The 14089-nt window shown below is 50.2% G+C and overlaps 1 protein-coding gene and 1 long non-coding RNA gene across 2 annotated transcripts; one reads left to right on the forward strand and one right to left on the reverse strand.

Moving 5' to 3' along the window:
• Positions 1–753: 753 nt before the first annotated feature.
• Positions 754–8864, forward strand: LOC142875605 (uncharacterized). The gene is made up of 3 exons (XR_012922929.1): positions 754–1871; positions 4183–4276; positions 8472–8864. It is a non-coding gene; the product is annotated as an uncharacterized LOC142875605 (long non-coding RNA).
• Positions 6501–7699, reverse strand: LOC142875604 (small ubiquitin-related modifier 1-like). The gene has a single exon (XM_076010344.1). It carries the CDS (start codon positions 7589–7591, stop codon positions 7286–7288), a length of 306 nt encoding a protein of 101 aa, XP_075866459.1. The 5' UTR covers positions 7592–7699; the 3' UTR covers positions 6501–7285.
• Positions 8865–14089: the final 5225 nt, after the last annotated feature.

Raw genomic sequence — 14089 nt, forward strand, 5'->3', positions numbered from 1 at the left:
TGTAGAGAAAGTGGGTACTGGTGTGGGTGTGGCTGAGGTGTGGGGTTTAAGCTTCAGAAGCTTTAGGATAAGCGCAGACGTGTTACCCCCAAGCACTCTTTTTTTTTTTTTTTTTGAGACAGAGTCTCACTTTTGTTGTCCAGGCTAGAGTGAGTGCCGTGGCGTCAGCCTAGCTCACAGCAACCTCAAACTCCTGGGCTCAAGCGATCCTTCTGCCTCAGCCTCCCGAGTAGCTGGGACTACAGGCATGTGCCACCATGCCCGGCTAATTTTTTTTTTATATATATATCAGTTGGCCAATTAATTTCTTTCTGTTTATAGTAGAGACGGGGTCTCGCTCTTGCTCAGGCTGGTTTTGAACTCCTGACCTTGAGCAATCCGCCCGCCTTGGCCTCCCAAGAGCTAGGATTACAGGCGTGAGCCACAGCGCCCGGCCCCAAGCACTCTTTTTAATAGAAATAAAATTAAAAAAACAAGGCCAGGCGCGGTGGCTCACACATGTAATCCTAGCACTCTGGGAGGCCGAAGCGGGTGGATTGCTCAAGCTCAGGAGTTCAAAACCAGCCTGAGCAAGAGCTAGATCCTGTCTCTACTATAAATAGAAAGAAATTAATTGGCTAACTAATATATATATAGAAAAAATTAGCTGGGCATGGTGGCGCATGCCTGTAGTCCCAGCTACTTGGGAGGCTGAGGCCGAAAGATCACTTAAGCCCAGGAGTTTGAGGTTGCTGTGAGCTAGGCTGACACCACGGCACTCTGGCTTGGGCAACAAGAGTGAGACTTTGTCTCAAAAAAAAAATTAAAAAACAAGAAACAACGTAGATCTACATTGACAGAAGAAATTTCTCGATTGACAGGAGAAAGATAATCACAGCATTTTTGTGGGTTAGGACATCATTCCTCAGTGACCCAAGTGAACTAGTCAGGTATACCCATGGGATTAAGTGTACCAAGCATCAAATGAAACAAGGATGCAGAAGAATACCGTTTATATGAAGTTCAGGACTAGATATGTATAGTGCATATATATATATACTATATATATATATAGTATATACATATGGAAGGATGGAAATAGATGCAATTGAAAAAATGAGTGCATAGTTCAGACTGGGCCCACATCTGGGTTGCAGGGAAAGGAGCGGCGCCCTCAGGGGGAGTGGAGAGTGGGTGCTGGCAGGGTTTCCCCGCAGTGAAGCGATGGTCTGCTCAGGGCCAGCGATTGCATGATCATTCTGGGGCGGGTTAGGGTGTGCATGAAAAGCGCCCAGCATTTAGACGCTTCTAGAATTCAGGGAGCAGGAAGGTCCACAGCAAAGCGACCACAACAACCCTCATTTGGGGAAGACAGGGTGGTGACCTAGCAGGTGGTGCAGCAGGTTTCTGCCGTGGGAATGGAAGGACTGTTTTGAGGATTTGCAGGCCAAGGCTGCACTGGGCAGATAAGGGACTGTTCTTGCTGATGGGAAGCCACTGTGCGGCAGCCTGCGCTGATGAGGAACGAGGGATTGTTTGGGAGGCTGGGCTGCATGGAGCAGGGCAAAGAGGAAGAGGTAGGAAGCAGGTCCTGTGCAGGAGGCTGAGGACGGCCTGGGACAGTCACAGTGGCCAAGTCGCCTGTCTCCGGACCTTCAGGGGCTCTGGAAAGGCTTCATCAGCTACTGAACACCCCTGGGTGTAGAGTCATCCTGCTCATTTTACAGATGAGAGACTGACAAAAAAAGATTAAGTGACTTCCCTGAGGCCGTTCTAACTCCAAAGTCCCAAGTTTTACCTGTTTGGTGAAGTTGGTGCTATCAATATTCCACTTTACGTATGGGAAATGGAGGCACAGAGAGGTAAAGTCACCTGGTAACTTCAGCCATCTGGTAAGTGTTGGGACTAGAGTTAGAATCCGGGTGGTCAGGTTCCAGAGTGCAGGCCTGGGGCACAGGCAGCCTTTCTGTTGAAGAGTGCTGAGTGTGGTCGGGCGGGGGAGGTAAGGGGAGAACGTAGGAGAACGTCTCCTGAGAGGCAGATTGAGAGGCCACATCTCCCACCTTGCCCAGTCCCTCCACAGTCACTCCCTGCTTCTCCAGGGGCCTGCGCCACGCTCCTGTGACCCTGGCTCCACTAGCGGCCACAGTCCGCACAGGCAGCTGGGCGTGGCCGCAGCCATCCAGGGTTGGGGCAGGTTCTGTTGTTAAATCAGCTAGGAAGGGGTCTTCAGCCAAGGCCAGGAAGGATCACTGGTCCCTGCAAGTTCACAGTTTTTTATGTGCCTCAGTGCCTCAGAGCTGTTGGGAGGAAACCGCCAGTCATTTTGTTTTCTCCTAGATAAATGCGCTCTGTCTGTCTGTCTGTCTGTCTGTCACTCTCTCTCTCTCTCTCTCTCACACACACACACACACACACACACACACAGCAGCAGCAGCAGAATTTGGGAAACTGTAAAACTGGACCTGCCCATCCTGCGGCAAGGCCCACAACAAGCCCATTTGAACTAAAACATCCCAGGGAGGACTAGGACCCGAGCCCGCAGGACCTTCTGAAGCTGTGTGTTCAGCTTCACAGGGGCAGGAGGCCTGGCTGGGAGTGCACAGGAAGAGCAGGGTCAGAGCTCTTCCTGTTGGAGGCTCCCCGCCCCGCCTGGCCTCAGCTCAGAGAACACATCTCTTTTTCCACCCTGTGTCGCAGGGAAGAGGGCAGCAGGGGCCTTCTGTGTGTCTCTGTATTTCTTTTTCTTCTTTTAGGCACAATCTTTAAGAAATGTATTTCTTAATTTCTATCTGACTTTCTGGATCTTTCTAGAAGAGTCTTTCTCTGCCCTCTTCCCCTCCCCAGCATCTCTGAGTTGTTTCCATCCTTATTTCTGCATCTTTGCAATACTTTCCCAATGTCCTCCTGCATTTGCTTGTCTCTGGAATTTCTGTGGCTCCATGCGTTTCTGTTGGTGTCTCCCTCGAGGCCAGGCCCAGCAATTCCCTGCTCTGGCCACAGTTCTACCAAGCATGAAGTAAGTGGTTAGTGAATTTTTTCATGCACCCAGGGATTTTTCTGGGGCATGGCCTGTGAGTCACTAAGAGAAGCTAAGGGGTCCCAAAGCAGGAGATGAGCAGAGCCCACTGCCTCTGGCTGGAAGGGGGTGGTCAAGGACAGTTTTGGCATTAATCCTACCCTCCCTGCTGCTTTCCACAGTGTGGAGACACTCCCAGGTTGGGGGAGTAGATTTGGGGTGTCTGCAAATTTGTTCAAACCTGAAGTTGTCTTTAAAAATCAAGACTAGCCCACTAATTGTCATGACATTTTAGTTTTTATTTATTTATTTTTTTTTTTGGCAAGGGTGGAAAAAGGAAAGCAAAGGTATGACATTTTAAAGATTTATAAAGTTACTGGTGTGCCAGCTGTTCCCTTATTGGGTCCTAGTTTCCTCTAATTTAGGTATGATAGAATAACCTGCCTCAGGGTGGGGAGGACGAAACGGGTGACTCCCGTAAAGGTTCTAGGAGCGCGCCTGGCCTAGAGTGCTCAATGCACACTGAATACCATAACCTTCACTTTCTTATATTTCCCATCTATCTCACCACTGGCTGGTGCTGCCCCCCTGGGCGTCTGCTTCCACAGGCCCTAAGTTTCCTCACTGGCACCCTCCACACAGAACTGTGCAGGGCCATCCTTGCATGAGCCAGTTGGAGCTTTTGGTGGGAAAAGTGTCCAAGAGCCTTAACAGGTAAACTTATCTTACCATTAAGTATTTGGCTATATATTTATTGAATCACTGTACACATCTATTAAGAAATGTGAATATTTATAGTATTTCTATATGTAGTGTCCATTTAAACATTAAGTTTAGCTAACTACTATATGTAAGTGCATAACTACCAATTTACAGAGATATATATGTGTGTGTATATTTGCATATCCATATCATTTCTCCACTTATAATTAATTTTAGCACTCCTCTACACTTTTTCATTGTTCCTTTGTTTTTTTTTTTTTTTTTTTTGAGACAGTCTCATTGTGTCACCAAGGCTAGAGTGAGTGCTGTGTCATCAGCCTAGCTCACAGCAACCTCAAACTCCTGGGCTCAAGAGATCCTCCTGCCTCAGCCTCCTGAGTAGCTGGGACTACAGGTGCTCGCCACCCAGCTAATTTTTTGTCTCTATTTTTAGTTGACTGGGTAATTTTTTCTATTTTTAGGAGAGATAGTGTCTTGCTCTTGCTCAGGCTGGTCTTGAACTCCTGACCTCAAGCGATCCTCCTGCCTCGGCCTCTCAGAGTGCTAAGATTACAGGTGAGCCACCGTGCCCAGCCTCGTGTATAAGTTTTGGTGTAGACATATGCTTTCATTCCTTTTGGGCATTTACCTGTAAGTGTATGTGCTGGGTCATGTGGTAAGTCTACGTTTAATCATTTGAGGAACTGACAGACTGCTTTGCCAAGTGGCTGTACCATCATCATGCATTCCCATCAGCAGTGTGCAAGGCTTCCATTTTCTTCACATCCTCAACACTTCTTAGCTCACTTTCTGGTTCTAGCCATTCTAGTGCATGTAAAGTGGTTTCATTGTGGTTTTATTTGTATTTCTCTGAGGACCAGGGTGTCCAACATCTTTTCACATGCCTATTGGCCATTTGTACATGCTCCTTGGAGAAATGTCTATTTTTCAGATTCTTTGCCTACTTTTTTTTTTGAGACAGAGTCTCACTTTGTTGCCTGGGCTAGAGGGCCATGGTGTCCGTGGTGTCAGCCTAGCTCACAGCAACCTCAAACTCCTGGGCTAAGGCGATCCTCCTGCCTCAGCCTCCCGAGTAGCTGAGACTACAGGCATGTGCCACCAGGCCTGGCTAATTTTATATATATATGTTTTTAGTTGGCCAATTAATTTCTATTTATAGTAGAGATGGGGTCTCACTCTTGCTCAGGCTGGTTTCCAACTCCTGACCTTGAGCAATCCCCCCACCTCAGCCTCCCAGGGGGCTAGGATTACAGGCGTGAGCCACCGCGCCTGGCCTCTTTGCCTATTTTTAAATTGGGTTGTGATTTTACTATTAAATTGTAAGAGTTTTTATATACTTTATATATTCTAGATATAAGCCCCTTATCAGACACATGATTTGCAAACATTTTCTTCGATTCTGTGGATTGTCTTTTTCACGGTCTTTTCTTTTTCTCAGAGACAGGGTCTCACTCTGTTGCCAGGCTGGAGTGTGGCGGCTCAATCATAGCTCACCATAACCTGAAACTCCTGGGCTCAAGCAATCCTCCGGCCTCAGCCTCCCAGAGTACTGGGATTACAGGTGTGAGCCACCGTGCCCGGATTTTTTTACTTTTCGTGATGGTGTCCTTTGACTTACAAAAGTTTTTAATTTTTGTGAAGTCCAGTTTATCTATTTTTTCTTTTGTTGTTTATGCTTTTAGAGTCACATTTAAAAATCCATTGCCAAATCTAAGGTCATAAAAATTTAACCCTATGTCTTTAAGAGTTTCACAGTTTTAGCTCTTATATTTATTTATTTTTATTTTTCATTTTTTTGAGACAGAGTCTCGCTTTGTTGCCCAGGCTAGAGTGAGTGCGGTGGCGTCAGCCTAGCTCACAGCAACCTCAAACTCCTGGGCTCAAGCAATCCTCCTTCCTCAGCCTCCTGAGTAGCTGGGACTACAGGCATGCGCCGCTATGCCTGGCTAAGTTTTCTATATATATTAGTTGGCCAATTAATTTCTTTCTATTTATAGTAGAGACTGGGTCTCGCTCTTGACCTGGAGCAATCCGCCCACGTCGGCCTCCCAGAGTGCTAGGATTACAGGCATGAGCCACCACGCCCAGCTTTTGATTCTTTTTGAGTTAACTTTTGTGTATGGGGTGAGGTAAGGGTCCACCTTCATTCTTTTGCATGTGGCTGTCTATTTGATTTAGCACCATTTGTTGAGAAGACCATTCTTTCTTTATTGGATAGTCTTGGCAGCTTTGTTGAAAATCAGTTGACCATAGACATATGGGTTTACTTCTGGACTTTCAATTCTGTTCCATTGATCTATATGTCTAGCCTTTGCCAGTACTACGCTATGTTCATTATTATTGATTTGTATTACATTTTGATATCAGGAAGTATGAATTCTCCTACTTTACTTTTCTTTTCCTGGATTGTTTTGTCTATTCTGAGTTCCTTGCAATTCCATATGAATTTTAGAATCAGTTTGCCAATTTCTACAAAGATGTCAACTGGAATACTAATAGGGATTGCACTGACTTTGTAGATCAGTTTGAGGAGTGTTGTCATCTTAACAATGTTAAGTCTTCTGATCCATGAACACAGGATGTTTTTCCATTTATTTAGTTCTTTAATTTTTTTCAACAATGTTTTGCATTTTTCAGAGAATACATTTTGCAATTCTTTTGTTAAATTTATTTCTAAGACTATTATTCTTTTTGATGCTACCGTGAATGTTTTCTTTATTTTTGTAATGTTCACTGAAAGTGTTTAGAAATACAGTTGACTTTTGTATACTGGTCTTTTTTTTTTTTTTTTTTGATTTTTACAAATATTGTTTATTTTAATGAAGCTGGTACAGACAGTGTCCATTCAAAACCCATATTCCCAGGCCAAAAAGTACAAATAAAATCAAAAAGAGCAGTGTTCTATTGTATACACTTCTGCATGAATAACTTTATTAATTGCTAATGAAAATTAGAACTTTTTCTGGGATCTTCTCCCAAGATTTTTTAAAAATCTTTAAAATGCCTTCTCTTCAGTGAAGCCATCTTTGGAGTTATTCATTACTCTCACCTTTTCTGTCAGCTTGACTCCAACTGGATATTCCTCTTCTTTTGGTCCAGACCCTCAAATTTGAAAAGTAGCTTCATGTTAAGGAAAGGTCATTTTTCCACAGTTCAGTTCTCTGAAAAACTTCCATCTCCCACTGAAAGTCACAGTCCAGGAGTGAAGCAATCACATGCTAGAACTTCAGGGCCAATTGTAAAGTCATTATGAACACCTGCATTGGTCGATCTTATTTATCACAAGCCTGAAAATGCACAGTCTTGAAAACAGTGGCCTCTCTGTGCACACATGTAATTTTTAAAAAAGGAGTGGGCAATATGAAGGGGACTAAGGCTTGATCACCAAAAATCAGCACAATCAAAACAAACGATAATGAATAATGAGCACTAGAATTCAAATTACCAGATGTTTTAAAGAGATGGGGTGCCAGTTTTCAATTCCATTTTGAACACCACATTACAAAAGAACTATTTTTAAAAATAAAAAAGGATTGAGGGAAAAGAAAAAAATTAAAAGAATATCTAAACTGTTGAATGAACCCCCGTTTGTTCCTGATAAACTTCAATCACATCTTCTTCCTCCATTCCCAGTTCTTTTGGAGTATGATTATCAGCAATTCTCTGACCTTCAAAGAGAAACCTGAGTGAATTCATTGGAACTCCCTGTCTTTGACAGTATGATTCTTTGAGTTTCTTGAGATGTGTTGTCATTTTCACTTTGAAGTGAATCTCACTGCTATCCTGTCCAATGACTTTAAGTTTAATGTATTCTCCTTCCTTCTTATCCCCCAAGTCCTCGGTTGAAGGTTTTGCCTCCTGGTCAGACATGGCGACGGTGGCTTCGCCGGGGGTCTCCGCACAGCAGCGGCCCCGGGTAGGCAGAACCTCGCTCCGGGGTTTTCAAATCCGTCCTGTATACTGGTCTTTTATCCTGTAATCTTGCTGAATTCAATTAGTTCTAATAGTTCTTTTGGTGGATTTTTTGGGATTTTCTCTAAACAAGATCATGTTATCTGTGAAGAGGACAGTTTTACTTCTCCCTTTCCAATTTAGATGCCTTTTATTTCTTTTTCTTGCTTAAATGCCCTGGATAGAACCTCCTGTACAGATTGAATGGAAGTGACAAGAGCAGACCTCCTTGTCTTATTTCTGTTCTTAGGGGAAAAGTAACTCTGAATATTGATGCTTCTCCTGGTTTTCTGAGCTTGTTTTTGTTGTTGCTTGTTTATTTGTTTTGTAACCTCACACTCTGTTTTAGTGAAGTCTGTGTCCCCTGTAATGTGGAGCCTCTAATGACACTCCTCAGATAGATTTGTATATATTTATAAAGAAATAAATATAGGTGCTGTATATAATTACAAATGCACATTAGAATGTGCATATTCACCCTGGGAAGATCGTGTTTTTAGTGGGGTATCTTTTTGACTATCTCTTCCTCTTATCTCTCTGTTAAACTGTCTGTCTCATTTGATATTACACCCATATGAGGCTCCCATATGAAAGTGTATAGAAATAGGCTCCACTAATTTTTGTTTTTTGGAGACAGAGTCTCACTCTGTTGCTTGGACTAGAGTGCCATGCTGTGGTGTTAGTCTAGCTCACAGCAACCTCAAATTCCTGGGCTCAAGTGATCCTCCTCCCTCAGCCTCCCAAGTAGCTGAAACTATAGGTATGCACCATCATGCTGACTAATTTTTTCTATTTTTAGTAGAGACGGGGGTCTCACACTCTTGCTCAGGCTGATATGGAACTCCTGACCTCAAGCCATCCATCCTCCTGCCTTGGCCTCCCAGAGTGTGAAGATTATAGGTGTGAGCCACAGCACCTGGCCAGACTCCACTAATTATTATTTTTGACAGTGAGATATAAATTATTTAGCAGTCTGACACAATTAAATTCAGGCAAGAGCAGTTTTTGAAGTCAGTCTCTGAGCAGGTGGGTCCTTCTTAGCTGTCTCTTTCCTTGAATCCTTCTGGTGAATTAGCTGGTCTATGGTTTAGTTTATTGCTTTTAATTAAGAGGAACTGTTGCTTTCAAGAATGTCCTTAAGCTTGAACTTCTCTGCAATCTATTTCAAATAAAGTCAGTTCTTTTGGGGAGAGTTCAGAGCTTTTTTTCTTACTGGCTGCCTTGCCCCCTGGATGATGTCTGTGGCCATGCTGTTGGGCAGGGGTCCCAGTCCCTCTTGCACAGACACAGGCTGTCCCGCCCCTGAGCAGGCCCTGAGCCAGGAAGGCAAGTGGGGTGGACCCAGATGGGGAGCCTGCGACCAACAGCACCCGTCCTGCTGTCACTTCCCCCTGGATCAAATAGCCTTAATGTCAGTATCTGGGCCTGGGGTTTAAAGAGATAAAGGATTTAGCTGGGCGTGGGCACAACAAACAAGCAGTCCTGTTTGTTCTGACCTGGAATTGTAGTGCACCTCCATAGCACTGTCGTGAGGGTGAAATGAGGTCACGTACTAAGTGCCACCAATCAGAAAGTGCCACCATCTGACACCAGAGAGAGCTTCCTACATCTGGGCTGTGCGTCACCACCTGGGGGTGTAAAAGCTCACACCAAGTGTTACACTGTCACAGTATTCTAAATCATTTAGTATTTACATGAGCACAGAAATAAACTACGATAAGAAAGTATTAGTTTCCATGTGAACTAGTCACCGCAGACAGCACGTTCTCCCGGCAGCTCTGGAGGTCGGAGCCTGTGTTGGGGCGGGGCCAGGCGGGCGCAGGCGGGCTCTGCCGGGCCGGGACGAGCCGCCCTCTCCCGGTGGTGGAAGACACACCCGACCTTCGCCGCCTTCCAGGACGGGGGAGCCGGGGAGGCGCAGGCCCGGCCAGTGGAGGTGGGCGGCGAGAGCCGCGGGCCCCGGGGCCCTGCGCCGGGCCCCCGGGCTCCCGCCGCCCCTTCCCGCGGCCCGGCGTCCAGGAGGGGCGCCAGCGGGGCGGCCCGGCGTCCGGGAGGGGCGCCAGCGGGGCGGCCCGGCGTCCGGGAGGGGGCGCCAGCGGGGCGGCCCGGCGTCCGGGAGGGGCGCCAGCGGGGCGGCCCGGCGTCCGGGAGGGGGCGCCAGCGGGGCGGCCCGGCGTCCGGGAGGGGCGCCAGCGGGGCGGCCCGGCGTCCGGGAGGGGGCGCCAGCGGGGCGGCCCGGCGTCCGGGAGGGGGCGCCAGCGGGGCGGCCCGGCGTCCGGGAGGGGCGCCAGCGGGGCGGCCCGGCGTCCGGGAGGGGGCGCCAGCGGGGCGGCCCGGCGTCCGGGAGGGGCGCCAGCGGGGCGGCCCGGCGTCCGGGAGGGGGCGCCAGCGGGGCGGCCCGCCGCCCGCGCGCTCCCGCGCAGCCGCTCACTCTCCCGGCCGTCGCCCGCCGGCCTGGCCTCGCAGCGAGAGCTGGCCCTGGGTTCCCAGGCTGGCGCGCCACAGGCGGGACCCTGGCCGCCCGCCCCGCGGGGCGCCCCTCCCACCGCCTCAGCCCTGCGGAGTCCCGCCGTCTCTCCCCTGTCAGGCTCTCAGGGCGGATCGCTGCTCGGTCTTAGAAATGGTGTGTTCTGGGGCTGGCGCGGGCTGACGCCGGTGGTCCCAGCACGTGCGGAGGCGGAGGCAGGGGCCGCCCGAGCCCAGGCTGGGAGCTGTGACTGTGCCTTGGCACTCCAGCCCGGGCGACAGAGCCAGACCCCATCTCTAAAGAAACTGGAAAAAAAGAAGGGAGAGAGGAAGGAAGAAGAAGGAAGGAAGGAGGAGGAAGGGAATTCTTTGCCTTGGCTTCCAGCACCTCTGTCCCATGGTTCTACCTCACTGGCCGTCGGTCCTGTTGCAGGGTCCTCATCACCATCCCAGCTTTTTTTTTTTGAGGCAGAGTCTCACTCTGTTGTCCAGGCTAGAGTGAGTGCCGTGGCGTCAGCCTCGCTCACAGCAACCTCAAACTCCTGGGCTCAAGCAATCCTTCTGCCTCAGCCTCCTGAGTAGCTGGGACTACAGGCATGCGCCACCATGCCCGGCTAATTTTTTCTATATATATGTTAGTTGCCCAAATAATTTCTTTCTATTTATGGTAGAGGCGGGGTCTTGCTCTTGCTCAGGCTGGTCTTCAACTCTTGACCTCGAGCGATCTGCCCGCCTCGGCCTCCCAGAGTGCTAGGACCAACCTTTTCATGTTGCAATGCCTGGGGGCTCTTCTCTGGAACACTCAGTGCGCTGGCGACCTCAGCTTTCTGCACTGAAGGCTCACAGTTCCCAAATGTTCCTCGTACCCCGGGCCTCTCTCCTGAATTCGGGCTCCTATCCGGTTGTCTCCCAACATCTCCACTTGAACGTCTCAAAAGAATCTTGAGCTCAACGTGCAACTGCTTCCAACCCGCGGCATTGTCTGTGAACGGAGACTCCATTCGTCCCGCCAAGATCCTTAGCGGAGCGTCTTCCCTCACAGCCAGCACACGCGCCACACGCAGCGCCGCCGAGCCAGGCCAGGGCGCGCCCAGCAGCAGGTCCCCGCCGCCACGCGCCCGCCACGCCCTGGTCACAAGTCACGCGAGAGCTCCGGGCACCGCGGGGCCTCCCGGCTGGACTTGCTGAGTGACAGTCCCCAGCTTCTCGCGTCACGTCCGTCCTCGGAGCACGCCTGCTGGTGGCTCACGTTTCCCTCAGGACGCGATCCAGAGTCCTTGCAGTGTTTCACGCGACCCGCCCCTCCCCCTCCGCACAGCCTCGCCGCCCGCGCCGCACGCCCTGCGCAGCGCTTGCGCAGTCGCAGTCCCCGAGAGGCAGCCCAGCTTTCCTCAAGTGTGACCTTATGAGACCTTTCCTAACGATCCTGTTTCAAAATGCAATTCCCCCAACATTCCTCATCGTCCTTCCTGTCTGGACGTCGGCGTTGCAGGGGTCGCACACAGCGCGTCTGTCACCCGAGGCAGGCCGGTGTCCGCGGCGGGGCTCCTCCACCTGCCGCCAGCACTCAGACACTCTCGCCGTGCCCCTCTCGGAGCAGAGAAGAGCTCTCCTCGCTCCCTGGTCCTCCTGGAGTTCCCTGGGCTTTCTTTGCCACTCCTCGCCACACATACCCTTGCCCCCCACGCCCCTTCCGCACGGACCCTCCCTGCTCCTGTGACAAGCTGGGACACACTGCCAGCCCCTCAGCCTCCGTGGGGATTCTTTTTTTTTTTTTCCAGGAGAAATAGCTTTATTTGGATCGAGTTGGAGAAAGAAAGTAGGACCTGAGATTGCACATGGAGCTAAGAAGCTTCCAGCATGGTAGAGATTAGGTCTCAACATGGCAGAGTTTATCAGCTAGATGAATCTCCGTGCCAGCAACCCTGCAGTTAGTGTGATCAATAGAAGGCCTGCTAGGAAATGTATTTCCCAACAAAGTACCCAAGTGTGCCAACATTACAAAAATAGTACAGTTTTTTCTTCATAGTTAAATTTCCACAAAATCCCCCAACCACAAGTATAACAAAAGAAAGTTAAAAAATCACATTTTACAGATCTTAAACTTGTCTTCAGCATTTAGCACAAAGGTCTCCCCATCTTCAAAAAGCAGCTCCTCTGCTGAACTCATCAGCTATAAGATCTATCCAAGCAGCAAGAAGATGGCCTTTGCTAGCCCATGGCAACCCTCTTCCCATTTTCCCTAGCCAGTCAGGTCTGAACAGCAGAGTGAGGCTCAGGTGGGGTGGGGTGGGGGTGCACAAGGGCTAATTTCCACCAGTACAACATGGCATCTGAAGCTTGATGGGAGAGCAGAACTGGTGAGACTTGAGGGAAGGGTCCAGGCCCTGTATTCAGTCAGAGTCACTGCTGGAAGAGGAGGAAGAGGAGGAATGCTTGCCGTGCTTGTGATGTTTGTGCATCTTCTTATGAGCTTTCTTCATTTTCTTCTGTGTCTTCTTGTCCATCATCATTCCTGGTCCTAACATGCCAGGAGCCAAGGGATTCACAGGAGGGATGCAAGGGGCAGGTGGTGGGTATGGAGGAGGGTAGGGACCTGGGGGTTGGCATCCTGGATACCCTGGCTGTGGCACAGGATGAGGGGGCCCACCTGGAGGGAAAACAGGATTTCTGTGGGGAACTCCTGGGGGAGGAGGGAAGGGCCTGGAGGACAGGCTGGATTGACAGGTGGTGGATGGGCAGGATTGGAGCCTCCAGGGCACCGATGTTGGGGGGATTGGATGGATTTGGCCCTGGCTGCCCAGCGTTGTGATTCCACATGTTCAGGTGTTTTTCCCAGTCTCTCTCTCCAAAAGACAGGCAAATGGAGATCCTAGCTCCCAGCCGCTCCCAGCTCCCCGGCCCAGTAACGGGGAGAGAAGGAAACTGGGGAGCCCAGATGCTCCGCCACCTTTCTACCACAGTCTGGGCTTGATTCGTCCTTCTTCCCAGTCTTGGCTCTCACTTCCTGCCGTGTGGATTCTTATTCCCATCCCGAAACGCTTCCCGCCAGGACTATCCCACCACACCTGTCCCCTCTGCCCTCTCATGGATGTCTGAACGCCCCACATCCCTGCCAGCGGTGTTGACAAGGCAGCTCCTTGGCACCTCACAGTGGCCTTGTGGTAAGGGGCATGGAGCTAGTGCCGACTTGGTTCAGATCTTGACCCAGTCACTTCTTGGCTGCGTTGCTTAGGGCCAGTCACTTCCTGTTGGAGAATCTGATGCCTTTCTGATAGCTAGAGATCATGATAACACCTCCCTACTGGGCAGCCCTCAGGGCTGGGGCCCCATGGATACACTCACCTGAGTGCCCTGTGGGTCCCTCCAGTGGCCCTGCCTCAAGCCCAGGTGGCTGGTGCTTTGCTTCACAGAGTCCTTTCCACCTCTTGCGCACCTGTCTCCTCTCCTGACGCCTTGGAGGTCGGAGTTGTCCTCTGGTCCCTCACACAGCCAAAGCCCAGGAAACTTGGGGCTGTCCCCTCTTGATGCCCCCTCTCGCTAGTGCCCTCTGGCCTTTCTGAATCTGAACTGGCCCTAACCTTGCCCCACTTCCTGCCAACTCTGCTGCAGGCAGCCTCCAGCTGTCTCGGGTGTCTCCACCCCATCTTTCCATGGACTGACCTCATCCCAGACCTGGTCCCTTTACGTGTTGGCAGCTGTGGAAACCTGACCATACCTCCCCTCCACCCACCGTGGAATTTCCTCAAGGCGGTATCAGGCCCCTTCCAGAAACCCTCTGCTGGCTTCCTCCCTGCTCCCCCGTCATGTCCAGGTCCTCTGCTCTGACCACGCTCCACCCAATCCACTCAGTCTCCTGTGCTGCCCTACACCCGGCGTCCGCCCTGCAGCAGCTCAGCCCCCTGCACCCGTCTGCTGCACCAGCCCTCATGGGACAGGGAACTGGAGGTG

This window comes from Microcebus murinus, chromosome 14 (assembly GCF_040939455.1).
Source record: "Microcebus murinus isolate Inina chromosome 14, M.murinus_Inina_mat1.0, whole genome shotgun sequence".
Lineage (NCBI taxonomy): Eukaryota > Metazoa > Chordata > Mammalia > Primates > Cheirogaleidae > Microcebus > Microcebus murinus.